General features: G+C 46.8%; 1 protein-coding gene across 2 annotated transcripts in view; it reads right to left on the bottom strand.

Moving 5' to 3' along the window:
• DPP6 (dipeptidyl peptidase like 6) overlaps positions 1 to 22,976 on the bottom strand; it is a 697,605-nt gene that overhangs the window by 180,882 nt on the left and 493,747 nt on the right. For both annotated transcript variants that reach the window (XM_060248043.1, XM_060248044.1), the window contains exon 7: positions 2,548 to 2,629. In XM_060248043.1, coding sequence (XP_060104026.1) covers positions 2,548 to 2,629 — 82 coding nt within the window. The remainder of the gene's footprint in view (positions 1 to 2,547; positions 2,630 to 22,976) is intronic.

The raw sequence follows: 22,976 nt of genomic DNA, 5'->3' as shown, positions 1-22,976 counted from the left end.
TTATGAGCTGCAGAACAACAAAAGCCCTGGCAGACTCAATATATTGGAAAGAGTTCTGTCAACTTCCACAGAGCATCCTCGACTTATCACGCTAGGCGATCAGATTCATCTTCGCTCTCCCCCCCGCCCCACAAACACACACCAGGACATAAAAGAGACTTTTATATCCTATGATGCTCTCATGAAACACCAGCAGTGAATCTTCTGGCTTCATTTGAAAGAAGACTACCTTTTAAAAGAAGCTATACGTGTCCTTTATTGTGATGCAAAAGGTACTATCACTGTAAAATTGCAATTATTTCCGAGCCTTGGGGAGGTTTTTTGTGTAAAAAACCCAGGAGGAACTCATTTGCATACTAGGCCACACCCCTAGTTTCACCAATGTTTCACACAGGGCTTTTTTTTACAAAAATGCAGGAATTCATTTGCATATTAAGCCACACCTCTGGCACCAAGCCAGCTGGAACTGTGTTCCTGTGCATTCCTGCTAAAAAAAGGAGCCCTGCCAAGCTTTCACATGTAGAAGCAGCGTACTTATAATTTGAACAGCTGCTCAGACATGGCTCATCTCTTGCTTGTGGGTTTTGAACGCGTCCGGATGGCTCCTGGGGGAAATAGTAGCTGGGCCCTCTGATCTGATCCAGCAGGGTTCTCATTATGTTGCTATCTGTAATCATGTCTCTCGCCCTGCATTAAAAGGTCCTTTTCTTATTATGCCTTACAACAACTCTTTAAACTGCTGCCGTGATTTCCATTTTAGAGATCAAGGGCTTTGACCGAAAGACAGTCTCTATCAAAGCTAACTGTGTTGTTTCAGCCTGGGTCCCAGGTCTAAGTGCTATTTCTCGATTTTGCATTTTGCACTGAAATACAGGTACTGATTATAAAATGTGCATACTCTATAGAGGTTAGGAAGAGAACACAGACATCTAAATCACTTTGTGCCTGCTTATCACAACCTTGCACTTGGCCAAGAATAGGGTTCCCAAGTCCAACCCCAGAAATATCTGGAGACTTTGGGGGTGGAGCCAGGAGACACTGGGGTGGAGTTAGGGGGGACGGGGGGGAAACGGCGAGCCGCCCCGTCTCGGAGCGGGCAAGGCCGCTGCCGCCTCTTCTCCGCTCACCGTGGCTGCTCCCCCAAGATGGGCTCAGGCTGAGCCCATCTCGGAGGAGCAGCCGCGGCGAGCGGAGAAGAGGCGGCAGCGGCGCGGCGGCCTCGCCTGCTCCGCCTCTGGGGTGGAATCGGAGGGGGGGTGGAGGTGGGCCGGGGGCATGGCGAGCCACAAGTCCGGGTCCTAGAAGGGCCCGGATTCGCGGCTCGCCATGCTCCTGGCCTGCCGCACCCTCCCCTGCGCTGCTGCCGCCTCTTGGCTGCTCCTCCAAGATGGGCTCAGCCTGGGCTCATCTTGGAGGAGCAGCTGCAGTGGGCGGGGAGGGGGCGGCAGCGGCACGGCGGCCTCGCCCGCTCCGGGATGCAGCGGCTCGCCATGCTCCCCGGCGCCGTTTCCCCCCTCCCCCCGCTTCCGTTTTTTTAGGGAGCGGGGGAAGAGGGTGGAAATCCTGGGGTCCCACGCAAGGGCGGGAAGGTTGGGAATCCTAGCCAAGAACCATACCTGTGCACAGTTTATACTCATATATTCTAGGCAAGGCAGATCCTGAAACCTTGCCCAGTGGGAAAACATCACAAGCAAAACAAAGGATATCCTGAGAAGATACTGATATTTCAAAAAGTCAATATCGGGGTGGCCAAACTTGCTTAACATAAGAGCCACATAGAATAAATGTCAAATGTCTGAGAGATGCAAACCATGAATGTTGGAAGGAAGGAAAATGGGGAGGGAGAGGCAGAAAGAAAGCAACTTTAACTTTAAATACATTCTTCAAGCTGCTGGCTGGCTTGGCAAAGTGATTTAAAGAGAAAAATGTCTTCTCCAAGCCAGCTGACGGTGCCGTGGGGGCTTCAAGAGCCACAGAATATTTGTGAAAGAGCCACATGTGGCTCCTGAGTTGCAGTTTGGCCACCCATGGTCTATATGCAAGCAGAATCATTCTGCTCTGTATATATTTATCCTCAGCAATTGCCTCCAGCTTGGAAATCTAGGTGTGCCTTCCATACCTGATCCCACATCTGAGAACTTCTCCTCTGAAGTATCGTTATAGTACATACCCTCTCCAAAAAATCTGCCTCTAACCTGTCAAGAAGCAAAATTTAGAGCAGAAAGCAGTTTCTTAAGCTTTCTTGTGTATATACCAGGAACTACAGAAAAGCAGGTAGATAAAATGAAAATTCTCCACAGGGAAGGTGATTTGACGGCTTCTTTGTTTCCTGTTACCATCATTTTCAGTTCTGCCAAGGCTGGCAAAAAATGCAAAATGAGGAACCCTGAGCTGCACAGAATCTGGAATATTCTTACTGATAGCTTTAAAAAAATTGATTTTCATGAAGCCTGTAAAAATGCAACATCTGCAGCCCTCTGATTTGACAGTCATGCCTCAGATGTGTAACTTTATGAGAGTCTCTGTCTCGTAAATACTCTCCCTTACCAGTTGTTGTCCTTTTGGCCCCCATCCTGCGTACTGAAGTTTTGTGTTGCTGACTTCGGGAGGGTACAAATTCTGAGGCTCCCTGCAAATAATAAAAAAGGAGAAGTCAGAATCTGGTTGCAGAACATTTTAAGGAGCTGTTGTGGCAAACCACCAAGAAAATGAACAGGAAGTTCTGGAAATTCAAACTTTGAGTCTCCCACAAATTCTCAAGGTTGCCTTAGGAGACCTCAGTCCTTTGCCTCAAATAAGGGGATAACAATACCAGCCTACCTTAAAGTGCTGTTGTAAAGACTAAAGCAAGATAACATGTGATTGTTTCCTGCATTATCACAAGCTTAAACTACACAAATGTATAAAACAGCATCCAAAGGGCTAAATCTGCAAAGTGAAATGTTGTTAATTTTACCTTTCTTTGCAAAATCGAAACTGGCATTTATTTTATTAAAATATTAGTGAGGACTAGGCTTCCCAACCCTCCCGCCCTGGCGGGGGACCCCAGGATTTCCACCCTCTTCCCCCGCTCCCCAAAAAAATGGAAGCGGGGGAGAGCGGGGAAACGGCGTCAAGCCGCCCGATCCTGGAGCCGGCGAGGCCGCCATGCCGCGCCACTGCCGCCCCTTCCCTGCCCACCGCAGTTGCTCCTCCGAGATGGGCCCAGGCTGAGCCCATCTCGGAGGAGCAGTGCAGGGGAGGGCGAGGCAGGCCAGGAGCGTGGCGAGCCGCGAATCCGGGCCCTTCTAGGACCCGGACTTGCGGCTCGCCACGCTCCCAGCCCGCCTCAACCCCCCCTCCGCTTCCATCCCAGAGGCGGAGCGGGCGAGGCTGCCACGCCGCTGCCGCCTCTTCTCTGCTCGCCGTGGCTGCTCCTCCAAGATGGGCTCAGGCTGAGCCCATCTCGGAGGAGCAGCCACGGCGAGCGGAGAAGAGGCCGCCGCGCCGCTGCTGCCTCTTCTCCAAGGAGCAGCCACAGCGAGTGGAGAAGAGGTGGCAGCTGTGGGGCGACTCGCCATGCTCCCCGGCGCCGTTTCCCCCCTCCCCCCTAGCTCCACCCCAGTGTCTCATGGCTCCACCACCAAAGTCTCCTGGCTCCACCCCCAAAGTCCCCAGATATTTCTGGGGTTGGACTTGGCAACCCTAGTGAGGACCCTGGATTCCAGCCCCCCCCCCCTGATTTTAGAAGAAGTTGATATTGGATTTATACCACACCCTATACTCTGAATCTCAGAGTGGTTTACAATCTCCTTTACCTTCCCCCCTCCACAAACACACAACAAACACCTTGTGAGGTGGGTGGGGCTGAGAGGGCTCTCACAGCAGATGCCCTTTCAAGGACAACTCTGTGAGAGCTATGGCTGACCCAAGGCCATTCCAGCAGCTGCAAGTGGAGGAGTGGGGAATCAAACCTGGTTCTCCCAGATAAGAGTCAACACACTTAACCACTACACCAAACTGGCTCTCTAACCACTACACTAACTGGCTCTCTATATACCCACACATACATACATGCCCAATACGCATTATCTTCACCAACTGGCCTCACTTTTAAAAAAGTGTGCAATAAAAGCAGTTTTGGTTATGTGTTTGTTGACTGCAATGCCAAGGAACTCTTGCATCTGTTCAGTTTCCTTTGTATTAGACAGACTAGTTGACTTTTGAGGGAAATATGCTTGTGTGATATATAACAAATACCAACCTGTCAGAGTTCCCTTCTCTAACAACATTTTCTGTCTGTTCCTCCCAGCTCCTGTCAGCCAGTTAACTTAATTTTAAAAAAACAAAACAGAACAAAACCAACAGCATCACTATTAAACAAGGCAAATCTGATTCAGGACTGGAAACTGCAAACCACAGTGTACATGAAATGGCACCAGATCTAGTCTGGTCACACCTGGAATCAGTTACTACCAGAATGCACAAACCACCTAAAAATAAATTTTAAGAAATGCATTTCAACTTGCTAATCACACTAAATCAGTGGTTTTCAACCTTTTTATCCTCAGGGATTGGTGAAAACAGGAGAATTATTTCAGGGACCACTAAGGCAGAAATAAGAACCATAGAATACAACTGAAATTTTGAGAGAGCAATATTTAATTCAAATAAGAAGATGAAGATATTGGATTTATATCCCGCCCTCCACTCCGAAGAGTCTCAGAGGGGCTCACAATCTCCTTTACCTTCCTCCCCCACAACAGTCACCCTGTGAGGTGGGTGGGGCTGGAGAGGGCTCTCACAGCAGCTGCCCTTTCAAGGACAACCTCTGCCAGAGCTATGGCTGACCCAAGGCCTTGCTAGCAGGTGCAAGTGGAGGAGTGGGGAATCAAACCCGGTTCTCCCAGATAAGAGTCCGCACACTTAACCACTACACCAAACTGGCTCTGTGTGAAATCTGCTGTTGCTTCTTTGCAAGAATACTTGATAACGGTGGCTGTGGTGTTGTTTCCGAGAGACGAAGCGCTGCATTGACATCCAGTCAGTTTTTCTGTTTGGTTTTTATCAGTGGCAGGGCTGAAAAAACCTGCCCCCCTCCAGTCCGCCCATCCCAGCGGCTTCAGCAGGTGGGAGAGTGGGGAGAATTTCACACGGGGGGTGTGTGTGGGGGGAGATGCTGCTCTGATTTCCTCCTTTCATGAGTCAGCGGGAATTTCTGGAGGACTGGCGCTTGTCCATGGAGCAGTGGTTGAAAATCACTGCACTAAATAGGATATTAATCGCTCCTTGGCTCGATCACTTGAGTAATTCACCTTAAGTCTCAGTGAAAAGGGAAGATTGTGAATAAAGAAACAAACCCCGCTTTAGCAGAAGAAAGGGTCAATAAAACGCAAATAAAGATTTAAATGAAGAAAGCATATATTTCAGTGGCAATGGCAACTTTGTTTTAGCACAATCAGGGCATTTTTCTGTAGCAGGAACTCCTTTGCATATTAGGCCACACCCTCTGATGGAGCCAATCCTCCTGGAGTTTACAGTAGGCCTTGTATTAACAGCTCTGTAAGCTCTCGGGGGATTGGCTCCATTGGGGGTGTGGCCTAATATGCAAAGGAGCTCCTGCTACAAAAAAAGCCCTGAGCACAGTAATTAAGAGCAGAATCATACACGGGGGGCGGGATACAGAGATGTAACTCCCTTTTCCTGTATGCTCAACTCACTTTCACAATACACCAATAACTGGTCCTGGAAACCATGACACTGAAGACAGACAATGGCAAGTTGTGAATCGTAACACACTGCAGGACAACTGGTCTTAGCAACTGAATAGATTGCTAAGAATGACTGACAGATGCAGATTCATACAGGCAAGACAGCTCTCACTGGACGCACGGACTGCTAGGTCTGTATCCTTCAGGAGCAAAAGGGACTCATGCTGGCTCATTGCTTGCCTCATCCCACACCACTGCCAGTTAGATGGATACATTAGAGGTGCTGGACAGGTCTGAGATGAGGGACCCTTGCACCACTGGCCCACTCCCAGGTCATTCTGGTTTCCCTGCCTGTCCTTCCATAAGTGCTGGACCAGACCAATGGTGCCTCTGGGTGCAGAGATTTCATTTGCCCATAATGGCTAATAGCCATTGATGGATCTACTCTGCATGAATCTTCTAGTCCCCTTCCCCCCCCCCCCCCATAGCAGGGAATCCCACAAGCTAGGTAAATAAGTCCTTTTTTTTTTTTTCTTGGCCTGTCCTGAATGTGAGGCACATGAAGCTTTTCATGGCACAGGGATGGACTATTGGGAAAAGACTCTCCAGCTTAATTTCAGTGTGGGCCACTTAAGGCTTATTTGATGAAGAGAAGAGATTAGATTTATACCACGCCTTTTGCTACCCAAAGGAGTCTCAGAGCAGCTTACAGTCTCCTTTCCCTTCCCCTCCTCACAACAGACACCCTGTGAGGTATGTGGGGCTGACAGAGCTCTCCCAGAACTGCTCTTGAGCAGAACAGTCTTGAGAGAACTTGTGGCTGACCCCAGGTCACATCAGCAGGTGCACGAATGGGGAATCAAACCCCAGCTAAGATTCCGCCTTCCCTTCTCCCCTGTGCCAATTTCATTGAAACCAGCCAGAGCACTTTTTAGGATTAGTTGTTGCTTTCTCAAGTATAAGGAAGGGGCCAGTTTAGGGAATGCAGGCCCTTTTCTAGGAAGGAGAGACAGTCAAGATCCACACAGTGTTGCCATCCTCCAAGTGGGGCCTGAAGATCTCCCAGAATGATCTCCAAACTGCTAATGATCTCCAAACTGCAGAGATCGCTTCCCCTGGAGAAGAAGAAGATGAAGATGATATTGGATTTATATCCCGCCCTCCACTCCGAAGAGTCTCAGAGCGGCTCACAATCTCCTTTCCCTTCCTCCCCCACAACAGACACCCTGTGAGGTAGATGAAGATATTGGATTTATATCCCACCCTCCACTCCGAAGAGTCTCAGAGTGGCTCACAATCTCCTTTACCTTCCTCCCCCACAACAGACACCCTGTGAGGTAGAAGAAGATATTGGATTTATATCCCGCCCTCCACTCCGAAGAGTCTCAGAGCGGCTCACAATCTCCTTTCCCTTCCTCCCCCACAACAGACACCCTGTGAGGTAGAAGAAGATATTGGATTTATATCCCACCCTCCACTCCGAAGAGTCTCAGAGCGGCTCACAATCTCCTTTACCTTCCTCCCCCACAACAGACACCCTGTGAGGTAGATGAAGATATTGGATTTATATCCCGCCCTCCACTCCAAAGAGTCTCAGAGCGGCTCACAATCTCCTTTCCCTTCCTCCCCCACAACAGACACCCTGTGAGGTAGATGAAGATATTGGATTTATATCCCGCCCTCCACTCCAAAGAGTCTCAGAGCGGCTCACAATCTCCTTTCCCTTCCTCCCCCACAACAGACACCCTGTGAGGTAGATGAAGATATTGGATTTATATCCCGCCCTCCACTCCGAAGAGTCTCAGAGTGGCTCACAATCTCCTTTACCTTCCTCCCCCACAACAGACACCCTGTGAGGTAGATGAAGATATTGGATTTATATCCCGCCCTCCACTCCAAAGAGTCTCAGAGCGGCTCACAATCTCCTTTACCTTCCTCCCCCACAACAGACACCCTGTGAGGTAGATGAAGATATTGGATTTATATCCCGCCCTCCACTCCAAAGAGTCTCAGAGCGGCTCACAATCTCCTTTACCTTCCTCCCCCACAACAGACACCCTGTGAGGTAGATGGGGCTGAGAGAGCTCTCACAGCAGCTGCCCTTTCAAGGACAACCTCTGCCAGAGCTATGGCTGACCCAAGGCCATGCCAGCAAGTGCAAGTGGAGGAGTGGGGAATCAAACCCGGTTCTCCCAGATAAGAGACCGCACACTTAACCACTACACCAAAATGGATCCGTTAGAAAGTGGAAGCTTCAGCATTAAATCCCACTGATATAATATTACATCCCTCTCTCCTGCTGAAACCCTGCCTTCCTCTGGTCCCCCCCAACTTCTAGGAATTTTGGGGGTGGCAACCCTAACCCACACAAAGCATCATGCTTCAAAAAACACTGCTGGTCTATGATCCTCCTGCTTCCTTTGCTCAGTAAAAAAGCAACAGCTTCTAACGATAAAGTCCCATTTATTTTCATTAAGACCAGCTGTGAAGCACCACAGGAGACACCTCACCATTTGTTCTGCTTCTGTTTAAAATAGCGTGGCTTCTGCCTGCAACACTCCATTTTGGATTTTGTTCTGGCTCGTCTTGCCTAGGCCTGCAAGGTGTCTCTTTTATGTGTTAAAGGAACAGGGTGGGCATGGAAAGAAAACAGTAGGTTTTTACAATTGCAAAGTGAGCTCAGCCAGCTCTGAATCTCCCAAGAACACTTTATTGCAAGAAGAAACAGTCACAGAGAAACACAGGCACAGAGAGAACTATATACAGTCTGGCCATGGCTAGCCACGCCCCCTAGAAGGCAACAGTTACTCCTATTGGCTCACTCCAGAATCCTTCATTTGCATCTTTTTGTTACAAGCTGTTACATGCCTAGCATCCTGACTGGCTGATTCTTGAAGATTTCAGGATCCTGGTTTGCAAAGAGTGCCTGCCTCGCCCACGCCTACCAACAGTGAACGCAGCAAATACATAACATTTGCAACCTGCTTTTCTCTATCCCAGCTTGCTGGGGGGAAAGTGTAGATGACTGGGGAAGGCAATGGCAAACCACTCCATAAAAAGTCTGCTGTGAAAACGTTGTGAAAGCAACGTCACCCCAGAGTCAGAAACAACTGGTGCTTGCACAGGGGACCTTTCCTTTCCTTTCTCTATCCTTACGAATCTCAAAGCAGCTTGCCATCATGTAGAGGAATGGGGAATCAAACCTGGGGTGATTCCGCATTAGCCTTTGCTCTGGCTCTGATACTATGTTTCCCCCAGGGCAGATGTTGGTTTCTGCACATTTTGACCCGGGGCGGCAGTTTGACCCGCCTCCGAAGTGGTGCTGCCCCGGATTAAGGAGATCGGCAAAATACCAGATCTTTTTTTTGCTGCGGTTCTGAGGCTCAGAATTTTATGTGCGGAACTCAAGACAGTGCACTGTCATACTTCTTGCATCAGTAGAACACACCCACATAACTCCACGCCCATGATTCCACCCAGTTATTTCATCATACTTCCGCAATTTTACTCCCTTTGAAAATTATGCAATATTTTCCTGAAATGGATTAATTTTTTTTAAAAAACAACTCATTTCGCATTACAACGTGAAAACAATATAACGATGTAACGCTATTTTCTTTTTCCGAATGCATCACTTACTTGAACCCGCCCCTCTTCTTTACTATATTCCACGTGAATTTGATAATGTGCCATTGCATTGTGATTACGCTCTTCCCCACTCCGAAAAAAAAAATCAATCCTGACTGCTATATTTTTTTCCAAATAAGATCGTTGCAACGCAACTAAATAAAAAGCGATGTTGCACAAACTACTTTAAACATGCGTGATTGCCCCCTTTATCGATCCCCCCTCCATGGCCTCAAATGGGAGCGGAAATTTGATTATGTTTACAGTTTTATATTTTTGATAGGTTGAGGAAACTTTCTCCCTTAACCCCTCTGCATATTTCTCCCCCCCCCCCACTTTCATGCATCTGTTTGTAATTTGTTATAGGTTTTAACGGAAAACGGTGTGCTTAACATTCAGTGTGTGTGGATAAAAATGGTGTATCGCCGACTCAGATTTCATAGTGCTTAACCTGCCAATGGCAGGGCAAAAGAAAAACACGTGACTTTGCCAGTATTATGCCTCTGGCGTTATGTTGTAATGCAAACAAAGACGTTACGTTGTAACACAAACATGCAAAAAAAGGGAAACGTATGAGGGAGGGGGAACTCCAGGAGCAGCGGTAATGCAGAATCAGAAAACATGGAACAGATTGGGAATTGAATCCAGGGGAAATCCTCTAATGCGGAATTGGGAAATCTGGCCCACATGGAACAACCGCGGAGCGAAAGGAGGGCAAACGCCAAATGCGGAATCAGCCCTGGTTCTCCAGACTGCAGTTTGGCATTCTTACCCACTACATCAGGGGTTGCCAACGGTAGCTCTCCAGATGTTTTTTGCCTACAACTCCCATCAGCCCCAGCCATTGGCCATGCTGGCTGGGGCTGATGGGAGTTGTAGGCAAAAAACATCTGGAGAGCTACCGTTGGCCACCCCTGCACCACATCATGCTAGCTGCAGATAAATGGGTGGGGGAGTCCTTCTGAGCAGAAAAGATTTCTTGCTCAATTAGAAATGTTTACGACAGGCTTTTCACTGTTACTAGTATAACACAGCCATACATATAGCTTCCTTCCACACACACACCCCCGCCCTACTTTTCAAATAAACAGATAGTATGTTTGGCTTAAGAGTTCAAACTTGTAAGCAAGGGCTTGGGGGAATGGAAGTGACACCACGAAGGCACAGTCCCAATTATGAGCCAAACTCCCAACCAGGTAACAGACAGGCCCTGTCATTTTCATGTACGACATCATCTTTCAGGAGGGTAAGATTCTATTATAACAAGAACCTGTGATAGAAACCTGCTTGGAAAACTAAGCAGCTGTAACACAACACAGATGCACAAAAGCAGGCTTGATTCCTGCCGCAGAGAAATCTGCATCTCTTAAAAAGCAAGCATCTTTTTTCTCTCTCTGCCTCACTGAAATTTATTTTTAAAAGAGGGGGGATGAAGCTCGTCTGCAGAAAGAGCTCTATTCTGCTTCCAAAAGCGTCTTGATAAACAAAAGCAGCCAGCATTTCAACAGTATCCCAGCCAAGAACTCATCATATTGTGCATTTTAAAGTCATGGCCAAATATCACAACAGGTAACAATGACATTGGTTACAGAGCCAGCTCCAGAGCCAGGTGTTTTTCAGGGGACCCAGGTAGAGAGTGCCCAGGGGGCCCTCAGACCTGTGCCCCCCATTGGCCCCCACTCATTCCTCTCTTCCCACTCAGCCACGCAGCCCACCTGCCTGTGCATCTTCTCCCACCATGCTTACAGCCAGGGATCATTTTGTAGAAAAAGAGGTGCCAGAGTTCATCAGCACAACTCATTTGCATATCGCACATATCCCTGACATCACCAGAATGTGTACTAAATTATATCACCTCAACATCTACCTTAAATGCTTCTTGAATTATAATTGTCATAATAAAACCTTACTCCCATCATACTTTTTAAATTGCTTTCTCCTATGTGGCCACAGTGGCATGAGGAAGATTTCTATCAGTCTGCTTTATATGTTTTTGTGATTTCTCCATTTTTTGGTGAGGAAAATATTAGAAAGTTTGGCAAATCTTAAGAGTTCAGCAAAATTCTCACAGGAGGGTTGAACAAGGGAGCCCAGAAGCAAGTATTTTTGTGTGTGTGTGTGGGGGGGGGGGTAAAGAAAGAAAGAGCACAATAAAATTTAGAGGTTCTGGAGTTCCGTTCCTGTGAGCTCCTGCCCAAAATGAGGCCTGTTTACCACCCTCCCCCATACCTTTAGCCCAATGATATTGGACAGTGTGTGTTCTTGGGAACACTACCATGATACACCATCCAACACCCTTCCTCAATGACACTTCTGTTCTTGTCAATCTGGATCAATAGAGACAATTGAACATGTCCTTTTACACTGTCGGCTTTACCAGAACATCCGGTCTTCATATATTACCCCACTTGCGTCCAGGTTTCCAGGCAGATCTAATCAATTTTATACTTCTCGGCTTCTTGCCGATTGCTGTAATGAAATCATTTCCAAGGCAGCAAGGTTTTGTGCCTCAGCGTGTTTAATTAGGAAGCAGAACCTGGTCCTGTTTTAATGTACTGGTTCTAACTAATGCATTTGACTTATATTTATTATGCGTATTGTATTGAGTTCTAATTTTAATTATAATGTATTTTAGCTAAGAATTTTTCGACGTGTAACTGATCTTTCATCGTAATGACTTGACTCAGAGACACTAGGCAGCAACAGAACCAGGAGCTGGTGGATAGTTGGGAAAAGGCAGGGAGTCGGTGGCAGTGGGTCGCATCAGAAGCCCTGGACCCTGGTGTATTGGCCTCGGTGACTCCATCTTTGCTACAGGCACTTAGTTGCCCTGAGTCTTCAGGGAGAACAGTGCAAAGGAGTTCCTGCTACAAAAAAAAGCCCTGGTCACAACCCTGATGAGAATCGTCAGCTCCTGACAAGATCAGGCAGGGCTTTTTTTGCAGGAAAACCCCAGCAGGAACTCCTATGCATATCAGGCCACACCCCCTGACACCAAGCCAGCTGGAACTGTGTTCCTGTCCGTTCCTGCTCAAAAAAAGCCCCGAGATCAGGGGTTGCTGAACTGTGTTGTAATGAGCACAGGTGATTGTAACAGCGGATGGGAAGGGGAGGTTACATGTAAACTGGAAAACAGGGATCTCCTGACTTCAGGCAGCGGGCAGAAGAGACTAGACATGGAAGAGGGTGACATTCTGGCAACAACTCCTGGACCAGAAAAGCTGAACATCTTGCAGTTCTCAAAACAGGCGTTGCAAAGCGTGCCAGACCTTCTGTTTCACCTGCACGCAACGAGCTGAAGCTCCTACAGTTTCTTGCAGAAATGAACAAGATTTTTTTTTTTAAACAATTCATCCATAAGATAACCATCTCTGGACTGTGTAAATAAGGCCTCAGATACTTGTCTTCTGTAATGTCTATCACTTCCTGACCCTCCCGTCTCTTCTCCTCATTCTGTCAGTTGTACTAAACACAGTGGCTTTTCCATGAGTCCAATTTAACTCAGAACTGGACATCTCCCCCCCTCCCCACAAGTCTTCCCTTCAGGCCTCATTTGTTCAGTACTGGCACATAAATGAGGGTTTGGGATGCAATCTTCAAATGCTAGGGGTTCACCGGCTTCATACAGATGCTCCCAATTTCACCCATTTCTGTTATGTTCAATATAATCTCCCCCCCCCCCCTTATTTAACTAGCTGGCTAGGGTTTATTGAAATTAATTTGCACTTCACTCAACCTCAGTGCCGCAAAGACAGTTTCAACAAACTCATTACTGTGCAAACATGCGCATTTATGTGATAGAAAATAAAATAAACGGATCAGCAAATCTTGAACAGGAAAATTGAGACATTCATTTAATACTTCTGCAAAACAAAACAAAAAAATCTGCCTGGGAGGTTCACCGCAGGAGCGAAACAGTCCTAAGTCAAATAACCAACCAAAGCACAGGATCTAAAACAAGAGAAAATCATTAGCATCAACTCAAGCAGCAGCCACCACCTTCAAAAAAACAGGCATCGCAACAAGGTAGGATAGCCAATTCCCAGTTGGGGGCAGGGGATTCCCTGGTTTGGAGGTCCTCCCCTACTTCAAGGTTATCAGAAATGAGGGGGGGGGTGGGGGGGAGAGAGAAATGTCTGCTGAGCCCTCAGTTATGCCCTTTGGAGACCAATTCTTATAGGGCATAATGAAGAATTGGTGCATGGGTATCTGGGGCTCTGGGAGGGCTGTTCTTTGAGGTAGAAACACCAAATTGTCAGCATAGCATCTGGTGCTTTTTCTAAAAGCATCCACAAAATGTCAAAAAGATTGGACTAGTGGGTCCAATTCTATAAACCTCCAAAGAAGGCGCCCCTATCCTCCATTATTTCCAATTCTGGGAAAGCATTTAAAAGAAATGCAATTCCTTTAAACGTGATTGCCAGAATCCCTTCGGAGTTCATTTGTGCTTGTCACACCCTTGCTCCTGGCTCCACCCCCAAAGTCCCCCGATATTTCTTGAGTCAGACCTGGAAACCCTACAACGAGGGGCACAGAACAAGCAATGAAAGCAAACTGAAATTTACAAATGTCTTGACCTGCCACTGAAAGACATTTAAAAATGGTGGCAGGCACAGGGAGAAAGGAAGGACATTTCATAGGGTGGGAAGCAGGTAGAGGTGCCAGACCCCTTGGTGGAGGTGGGCCCCCCTCGGTGGCCAGGCCCTACCCCTAGCTGTTGATCAGCCAGCTGATGGGGAGGACTTACCAGTAGAAAGATGGAGGCCTAAGCCACACTGCCACATTGAACAAGAAGTGATGTCATCACACCAGCGACTTCTGGGTGACACTCTGGTATTTGGAGAAAAACTCTGTGGCAGAAATACTTGGAGGTTTTTTTTTGGGGGGGGGGCTAAAGAGGACAGGGTTTGGGGACGGGAGGGACTTCAGTGGAGGTATAATGCCACAGGGTCCACCTTCCAAAGTGGCCATTTTCTCCAGGTGAACTGATCTCTGTCACCTGGAGATTGTCAGTGCGGGTGTTAGCAGAGTGAGCGGTGTGATGTGTGCAACGGTGAGCCCCAGTACAGAAGTGAACCAGACACCTGCAGCTAGTGCTAAAACAGTATATTTACAATATATATACAACGTGCTCACTAGTGCAGAGATATACGTTAAATACAGGACCAAAGTGCTCCGCCAGCATGTGTCTTCTCGAAGAGAGACCTGTGCATTGCTAGCACAGTCCATATATAGTTCCTTCAGCCAATCCTGGCAGTCCACAGTCATGCTGACTCAGCAGGTCCTTTCCACCTGTCCTCTACCGGCTAGAACCGGCTTGTAGATAAGGTCACTGTGACCTAGCCTGCCAGCTAGATCATCTGCTGTCACAATAGAGCTGTCAGACTGTGTAAAGGTAGATTCAATACTGACAGAGATCAGCTGTAATCCCAGGAGATCTCCACCCACATGTTGTTTCTAAAGGACAAACAACAGAGGTTGACATAAATTACTGTGATATAAATTTCTTATAAAATTTAATCTAAAACCTATGTTCCCCCATTACATGCGAACACTGTGAATGTGGACATTCTGTACCTTTTGCACTTGCGTAGGATTACTTTTTGCTGGGTTTACCTACACCTTGATCTGAGTGGCCCAGGCTAGCCTAATCAGACTTTAGAAACTAAGCAGGGTTGGTCTCGGCCAGTAATTGGATGGGAGACCTCCAAGGAACACCAGGGTCATGATGACGAGGCAAGCAATGGCAAATCACCTCTGAATGTCTCTTGCTTGGGAAATCCCATGGGGTCACCTTAAGTCAGCTGTGAATTGACAGCAAGACAAACAAAGAAACTCTACACCTCCTTATTGCAGGCAAAAGAGGGAGTCAACATATATTTGCCTGAAACAATTCTACCAGCCTTGCCTAAGGTGAAGGGCGTTTAAAACACTAATTAAAACTAACGAGTAAAACACACACTAAAATACAACCCACAACTATACAGGTTCCCTCACAGTAGGGCTTTTTTTTTTGTAGCAGGAACTCCTTTGCATTTTAGGCCACACATCCCTAATGTAGCCAATCCTCCAAGAGTTTACAGTTGGCCCTGTACTAAGAGCCCTGAGAGCTCTTGGAGGATTGGCTACATCAGGAGTGTGTGGCCTAAAATGCAAAGGAGTTCCTGCTGCATAAAATGCCCTGCCTCCTGGCAATTGGTGGAGGATAGGGGACTTACCAGGCGTGAGAGGGAGGCCCAGGCTACTTTGCTGGCAATGTCATGATGTCACTTTTAGTGTGTATACTTAGTAACATCATCACATTGGAACATCCCAGTAATTCTCTGGTATTTGGGCAAAAACCCTAGGCAAAAAAGTCTTCAACCATAGAGTTTTTGCCCAAATACAAGACCGCCACCTGGACATTGCTGACATGATGATGTCACTTCCAGTACATGATGGAAGTGACACGGTCACATCGTGAGTGGTATAACCTGGGTCTCCTTCCTGCTCCTGGTAAGTCCCCCTGCTGGCAAGCTAATCAGTGCCATCCACTGCCAACACAATGCTTCTAAGGACAACTTAACAGTCAAAGAGTATGGTCTATACTGCTGTGTATCTCTTACTATACGTAGGAGCTTATTATCTAATTTTTATACCACTTAATGTGTCATGTTACTACTTAAGCTATGCTTCAGTTCTTTCTGGTTGCTTCTTCTTTTTTCTACAATCCTAATGCAATTATTATTAAATGTCCCATTTTGTTGACTGTACTGGTTCACTTTGGTCGTTTTCGCACTCACCTCCAGCCGGCGCGACCCCCCTCTTCACCGTGCAGGATCTGTGCGGATTTCGCACTAAATGCCGCGGAGCAGCTGGAAGAGCCGGAAACTCCCGGCGCAAAAGCCGCTCAAACGTAAACCGCCAAAAAGCAGTTTCCGTTTGCGCGGCTTTTGCGACGGGAGTTTCCGGCTCTTCCGGCTGCTCCGCGGCATTTAGTGCGAAATCTGCGCAGATCCTGTGCGGTGAAGAGGGGGGTCGCGCCGGCTGGAGGTGAGTGCGAAAACGACCTTTGTGTAATCCGCCTGGAGTCCTAGCGAGAAAGGTGGACTATAAATAATGGAAAGGAAGGAAGGAGCCCTGAAACAAAACTGTTTTACAGGCATTTGGAAAGGCCAATGTTGAGAAAAGCTTTATACTAATCCTATGGTTGCCAATCCCCAGGTGGGAGCAAGAAATCCCCCCGTTTGGAGGCCCTTCCCCCACTTCAGGGTCTTCAAAGAGTTTCAAATAGATTGAACCAGTGAGTCCCATTCTATGAGCCTCCAAAGAAGGTGCCTCTATCCTTTATTATTTCCAAATGGAGGGAAGACATTTAAAAGGCCTGCGGACCCTTTAAATGTGATGGCCAGAACTTCCTTTGGAGTTCAGTTGTGCTTGTCACACCCTTGCTCCTGGCTCCACACACAAAGTCTCCTGGCTCTATTCCCAAAGTCCCCAGGTATTTCTTGAGTCAAACCTGGCAACCCTAACGAATCCCTAGGGAACCTATTGTACAATAATGCAGCTAGAAAACATTGAGAATAATAAATTTAAGGGTAATAATATGCATTATTCTGTTTGACCTGATGTAGTTGGATTCTGAGTCACATATATTATAAAGTAAAAAGCTTAGTATAAAAAGAAGAGAGAGAAAAGGTCTGGAACCTTGCTGAGGACATGCCAGCCAAGCATGCAGAGGGAACAATCAGGAAAAATGTCTGAGAAAATCTAAGCTGGCACATGGGTTCATTCTTCAGGTATCTGGGCCCCAAGCTGCAAATTGGCTTTAAAAGTAAGAACCAGCTCCTTGGAATGAACCTGGAAACAAACAGATAATCTGTACAGCTATCTTGAAACTGGCATAGTGGGCAGATGAAGAAAGTATGATGCACTAACAGAACCTTTCTTTTTTTTAAGATGACAAGTTTTATTAAAATTTTCCCCTACATACTACAAACAATAAGGGAAAGGGTTGTGGGATACAGGATAGGACAAGAGCATTTTAAGTTCTACATATAATTATCTTTTCTCTTAAAATCGTCACTGGTAAGTCTTAATCATGTCATTATAAATTTTGACCACATTTTCAATATTTAGTTAAACATCGCTGTCTCAAGTTCGGCACAAGAACACCCCAACGACCTCCTATCCATCTACCCCAACGACCTCCTATCCATCTACTTACTTCTCAGCAACCTCCCACTTACTGCTCTGAAAGAACAGGCTCCATATGGATACCAGCACGCCCGAAGACAAGGACAAGGCAAAAAATAAGAACACTGCACCTTATAGGCATTAGCACTTAAAAAAAAAATCGCACTTTATTCAACTGTTTACACCCCCTGTCCTAATCCCTCACTCCGGCAGATCTAAACTGCCAATTTAATGATAATATTGATTGTGGTTTTATTGGTTATTTAAATTAGATTGTTGATTATTGGCTAAATTGAAAGTTTGAATTGTGGCAAGTTAATTAGGGAAGAATTTATTGGGAGGGTTTTTTATAATTAATGAGCTTTTGGAACTAAAACTGATTTGTGGCAAATTAATTAGTGAAGGATATTTATTGGGAGGGTTTTTATAATTAATGAGCTTTTAGAACTAAACTAATTAAATTTTAGCTAATAATTTGTGGGAAGATTTAGGGTGGGGCTTTAGTTAAATAGCTATTTAGTTGATTCGCAGATTAGTTTTTAGTTTTTATAGATAGATTGGCTGGAGGGAGGGGGTGGAGGAGAGGGCAGCTTTAACCATCCCATCGGACTAGGTGGACATTAACAGGAGATGACTGGCCTGGGGATTCCAGTACTCCTGGGGAGGGGAAGATATGACGGTGGGACTAGGCAGAATTATAAGGGAAGGAGATCGAGACATAATAGTGCTCGACCCCCTTCCAGCCTTCGTCCCATCCCGATGGTGACAGGTAGTAGGGCCAGGTTGGATTACTCGCCTCCGTCACTGGTGTTATGCAATGCCAGGTCCATTAATAATAAGTCTTCTGTCCTTCTGGAGTTCCTGTCCGAACAGGATATGGACCTGGCATGCGTGACCGAGACCTGGGTGAGTGAGGGGGAGACGGTAGCTCTCTCCCAGATGACCCCCCCCCGGGATACTCGGTTTTTCACCAGTCATGGACTAGCGGGCGGGGGGGAGGGGTGGCACTACTCATACGAGAGGCTTACTCCTTTAGGGCACTTCCGGCCCCAGAGATTCCGGGCATTGAATGTGCTGGCCTGATGTGGGATGTTGGGGAGGGGTTGGCGATCTGGCTGGTGTACCGACCGCCTAACGCACCGGCCGGTGCCTTACCATCCCTGGTGGAGGCCGCGGCGGGCTGGGCATTGGAGTGCCCAAGGCTTCTGGTCTTGGGTGACTTCAATGTCCATGCCGACGACGCGGCCTCCAGCCAGGCAATGAACCTGGTGTCATCCATGGCGACACTAGGACTCTCCCAGGTTGTTACAACGCCTACTCATCAGGCGGGACACATGTTGGACCTGGTCTTCGCGGCCGGAATATCAGTGAACGATATTGCAATGGAAGCAGTGCCATGGTCGGATCACTTTGCCCTTAAGGCTCGTATGGATGTGTCACCCAAAACCTGTTTAGGCGGAGAGCGTATTTTAGCTCACCCGCAGAGCCTGATGGACCCGGAACGGTTCCTATTGGCCCTACGCGATTCCCTGGATGATCTGGTAGAGTCCTGGAACAACGGACTCTCCAGAGCCATCGAGGTGATCGCACCCAGGCGCCCTCTGCGCCCCCGCTCGAAGCCGTCACCCTGGTTTAACCGGGAGCTGCGGCAATTAAAGCGAGGACTCAGATGACTGGAGAGGCAATGGCGGCGTACTCGAGACGAAGTGACCCGAACATCTTATAGAGAGTGTTTGAAGGCCTATGAGATGGCAATCAAATCCACAAAGAAAGCATTCTCTGCGGCTAAGATTACATCCGCAACTTCGCGCCCGGCACAACTGTTCGATATAATTCGAGGACTTACAACACTGCCACAAGGCAGATCAAATTCTATTGAATTGGAAATAGGTTGCGAGGCTTTTGCGAATTTTTTTGCGGATAAAATTGCGTCACTCCGCCCCGACCCCCCTGCCAATTTTGAGATAGTGAAACCGAGGCCCCGAGCCTGTCTTCGGATTATACTCTGGATGGTTTTAGCCCCCTCAGCCTGGAGGAAGTTGACAGGATTCTCTTATCTGCTCGCCCAACAACTTGTAAATTGGACCCATGCCCCTCCTGGCTTATTAAATCCTGCCAGAGGGACCTTAGATCCCTGACGGAAGGGCATTTTCCAACGCTGCTCAAAGTGGTCCGTCCCCTCCTAAAAAAAAACATCTTTAGACCCGGCCCAATTGCCACATTATCGGCCGGTCTCAAATTTGCCCTTTCTGGGCAAACTTATTGAGAGGGCAGTGGCGATGCAGTTACAGAACTTCCTGGAGGACGCTTCCGTCCTTGACCCATTTCAGTCCGGCTTTCGCCTGGGTTATGGGATGGAGACGGTGTTGGTTGCCCTGGTAGATGACCTTCAACGGCATCTGGATCGGGGTGGCTCGGTGGTGCTGATGCTGTTGGACCTATTGGCTGCGTTCGATACGGTCGACCATCGGCTACTGACGTGCTGCCTCGCCGACGTGGGGATTCAGGGGTTGGCTTTACAGTGGCTTTCCTCTTTCCTTGATGGTCGGGGACAAAGGGTCGCGATTGGGGGGGAGCTATCCCGGAGGTGCACACTCGATTGTGGTGTGCCCCAAGGGGCGGTTCTCTCCCTGATGTTATTTAACATCTATATGTGACCCCTTGCCCAGACTGCCCGAAGGTATGGGCTGGGGTGTCACCAGTATGCTGATGACACCCAGCTCTATCTGCTGATGGACGGCCAACCGGTCTGCGCCCCGGAAAATCTGGATCAGGCACTACAGGCCGTGGCTGAGTGGCTCAGACTGAGCGGAATGAGACTAAATCCTGCGAAGACAAAGGTCCTTTGCTTGGGTCATCGGGGACCGGGGGGGGGGGAATCCCCCTACCAGTTTTTGACGGTGCACCGCTGACGGCGGTGGACAGGGTCAAGAGCCTGGGGGTACTATTGGAGCCTTCTCTAAAGATGGAGGCTCAGATAGCAGCCACTGCCAAGTCCGCGTTTTTTCATCTTAGGCGGGCAAGGCAGTTGGCCCCCTTCCTGGAGCGCGACGACCTAGCAACAGTGATCCATGCTACGGTCACCTCGAGGTTGGACTACTGCAATGCCCTCTACATGGGGCTGCCCCTGTCCCGAACTCGGAAACTGCAGCTGGTGCAGAATGCCGCGGCCCGGCTGTTATTGGGTCTCCCAAAGTGGGGACACATTCGGCCGGGTCTTCGGACCCTGCACTGGCTTCCAGTGATGTACCAAGTTCGGTACAAGGTGCTGGTCATTACCTTTAAAGCCCTATATGGCCTGGGACCTGCCTATCTGAAGGACCGTCTCTCCCCACATGTTCCCCAGAGAGTGCTGAGATCGGGGACCCAAAATCTTCTCGCTATCCCTGGGCCAAAAGAAGCCTGCTTAAAAACCACTAGAGACAGGGCCTTCTCTGTTATGGCCCCTACATGGTGGAATCAGCTGCCGGAGGAGGTGAGGGCCCTGCGGAACCTTGTTCAGTTCCGCAGGGCCTGTAAGACGACCCTCTTCTGGCTAGCTTACACCTAGCTGAGACGAGAAACTCAATGTAGGTTGCTAAACTCCTGTTCACATGGTTTTGGAGTGTTTAATGGTTTTAAGGTTTTAACTGTTCTAAATGTTTTAATTGTTTATATATTCAAATATTTGTTTAATTTTATGTCTGACTAATTGTTGGGAGCCGCCCTGAGCCACTTGTGGGAAGGGCGGGATACAAATCATAAATAAATAAATAAATAATATTTCTTCTGGACCTCCAACACTTTTTCAGACAATAAATGTTTTATTTCTGTTACAGACTTTATATTATAGAATCTAGGCATAATGGTCCTTAAAATAATTCAATAATAAAGTATTACTTCTTTTCTCTAAGTCTAATAAACCATATTCTTATCTTGATCTTATTAACTTAATATATTTCTCATTTTAAACTATTCACAAAATGTCTTCAACAAGCTATGCACATTCTAAAAATCACCCCAGAAGTATCTCAAAGATACCATGTTTTTTCAATAAATCTATAACATACCTATCTCCCAATAAATTTAAACTTCCTCCATATTTCATTTTAGTACCTCTTATCACCAAGATTTCAATCCAGCATTTATTTCTTAACCCTGCAATTTTAATCTGAGCCTCTTCCCAATAATACCTCTAAGAATTCTAAATTTCTTCCTTTCTACCATTCCAATAATTCTACCCCAACAATATCTTTGTTATTCATTCCTTTCTTATTTTTAACCACCCTTTTATATATTTTCCCCTCACCACCAGCTAAATAATCTAAATAAATCTCTCCTAATATCACAATCTTTTATTTCTTTCCCCAAACTGTCCAATTTTTAACCAATGCTTACAAATTTTTAACTACATCTCTAATAATCCATTTCTCACAAAGTCAAAGGATATATTAATTTCTACTCCATTTCTGACAATTCAAAATTTATTCGTCTCTTTCTTTTTTCTTTTTAAAGATCTTCCAATTTTTAGCCAGTCCTAATAACATACATCTGTCAATATTTTCTGGGCTGTTGTGTTTCTTTTCCTCTTCTGCAGCTACTGTGCACCCCCTGTGTTTGTTTCACTCCTATTGCTGCTACAGGCAGTTGGACTTCCATCTCCTCTCTTTCATCATCGTTTGATGTGCTGGCATCCTCTTCTCCTTTCTGTTCTGTTTTTGGAATCTTTGAGGGATGCTCCTCCTCTTCCTTTCTGATAAGATGTTCTTTCTCCTTTGTAAACAAAGCTAAAACCACTGACTCCATTTTAAAATGATTCTCATATTGCTGGGCTTCTTCTTCTTTTCCCATCATCTCTGTCTTCTGGTCTCCTGATATTATCTGGTTTGTTACATTCTGTGGCTCATTTATACTTTCAGTATTATCGCTAGCTGTCAGGTCATGCATCAGATTGAGGCACTCATGCAAAGACTTTTGCAGAGCTTGCATCCCATTCATGAAACTGTCCCGAAAAATTTCTAAAGCCACATTTATATCCCAATCCGATTCTACCTTCAACCTCATCATATCCATTCAATAAAGAAAAAGAGCTGTGAAAGTTTGTACCAATCAAATGACCTTCTGCCAATTCTTCCCCTTTACAATATTTCCACTTTTCACTTTTATTTCAGTTTAAGTCTTTAAATCAGTCCACTTTATATTCTCCAATCAAAATCCAGTGTTCCACTTTATTTTTCCTCCAGTCCCCCAAAAAGATTTTTATTTTCCTTCAATCTCAAGCCCCATTTTTAGACTTTGAAGTCTTTTAACACTGAAAAGTGGAAGGGGGGGGGGTTGAGGGGGACTAATGACGTCACTCCTCCCCTCTTTTTCTTCACTTTTCTCCCAACTCAAAACAGCTAATGGAGTTGTCTTTCTTACAAAAAGACAAATACTTCAGTGACTTACTTGTAGATGTTTCATTCAGTGTCGAATATCACTATTTAATCTTCATTGCTCTTGGAC

The sequence above is a fragment of the Heteronotia binoei genome, chromosome 10, assembly GCF_032191835.1.
Source record: "Heteronotia binoei isolate CCM8104 ecotype False Entrance Well chromosome 10, APGP_CSIRO_Hbin_v1, whole genome shotgun sequence".
Lineage (NCBI taxonomy): Eukaryota > Metazoa > Chordata > Lepidosauria > Squamata > Gekkonidae > Heteronotia > Heteronotia binoei.
This window is presented reverse-complemented; position numbering and strand designations above follow the sequence as displayed.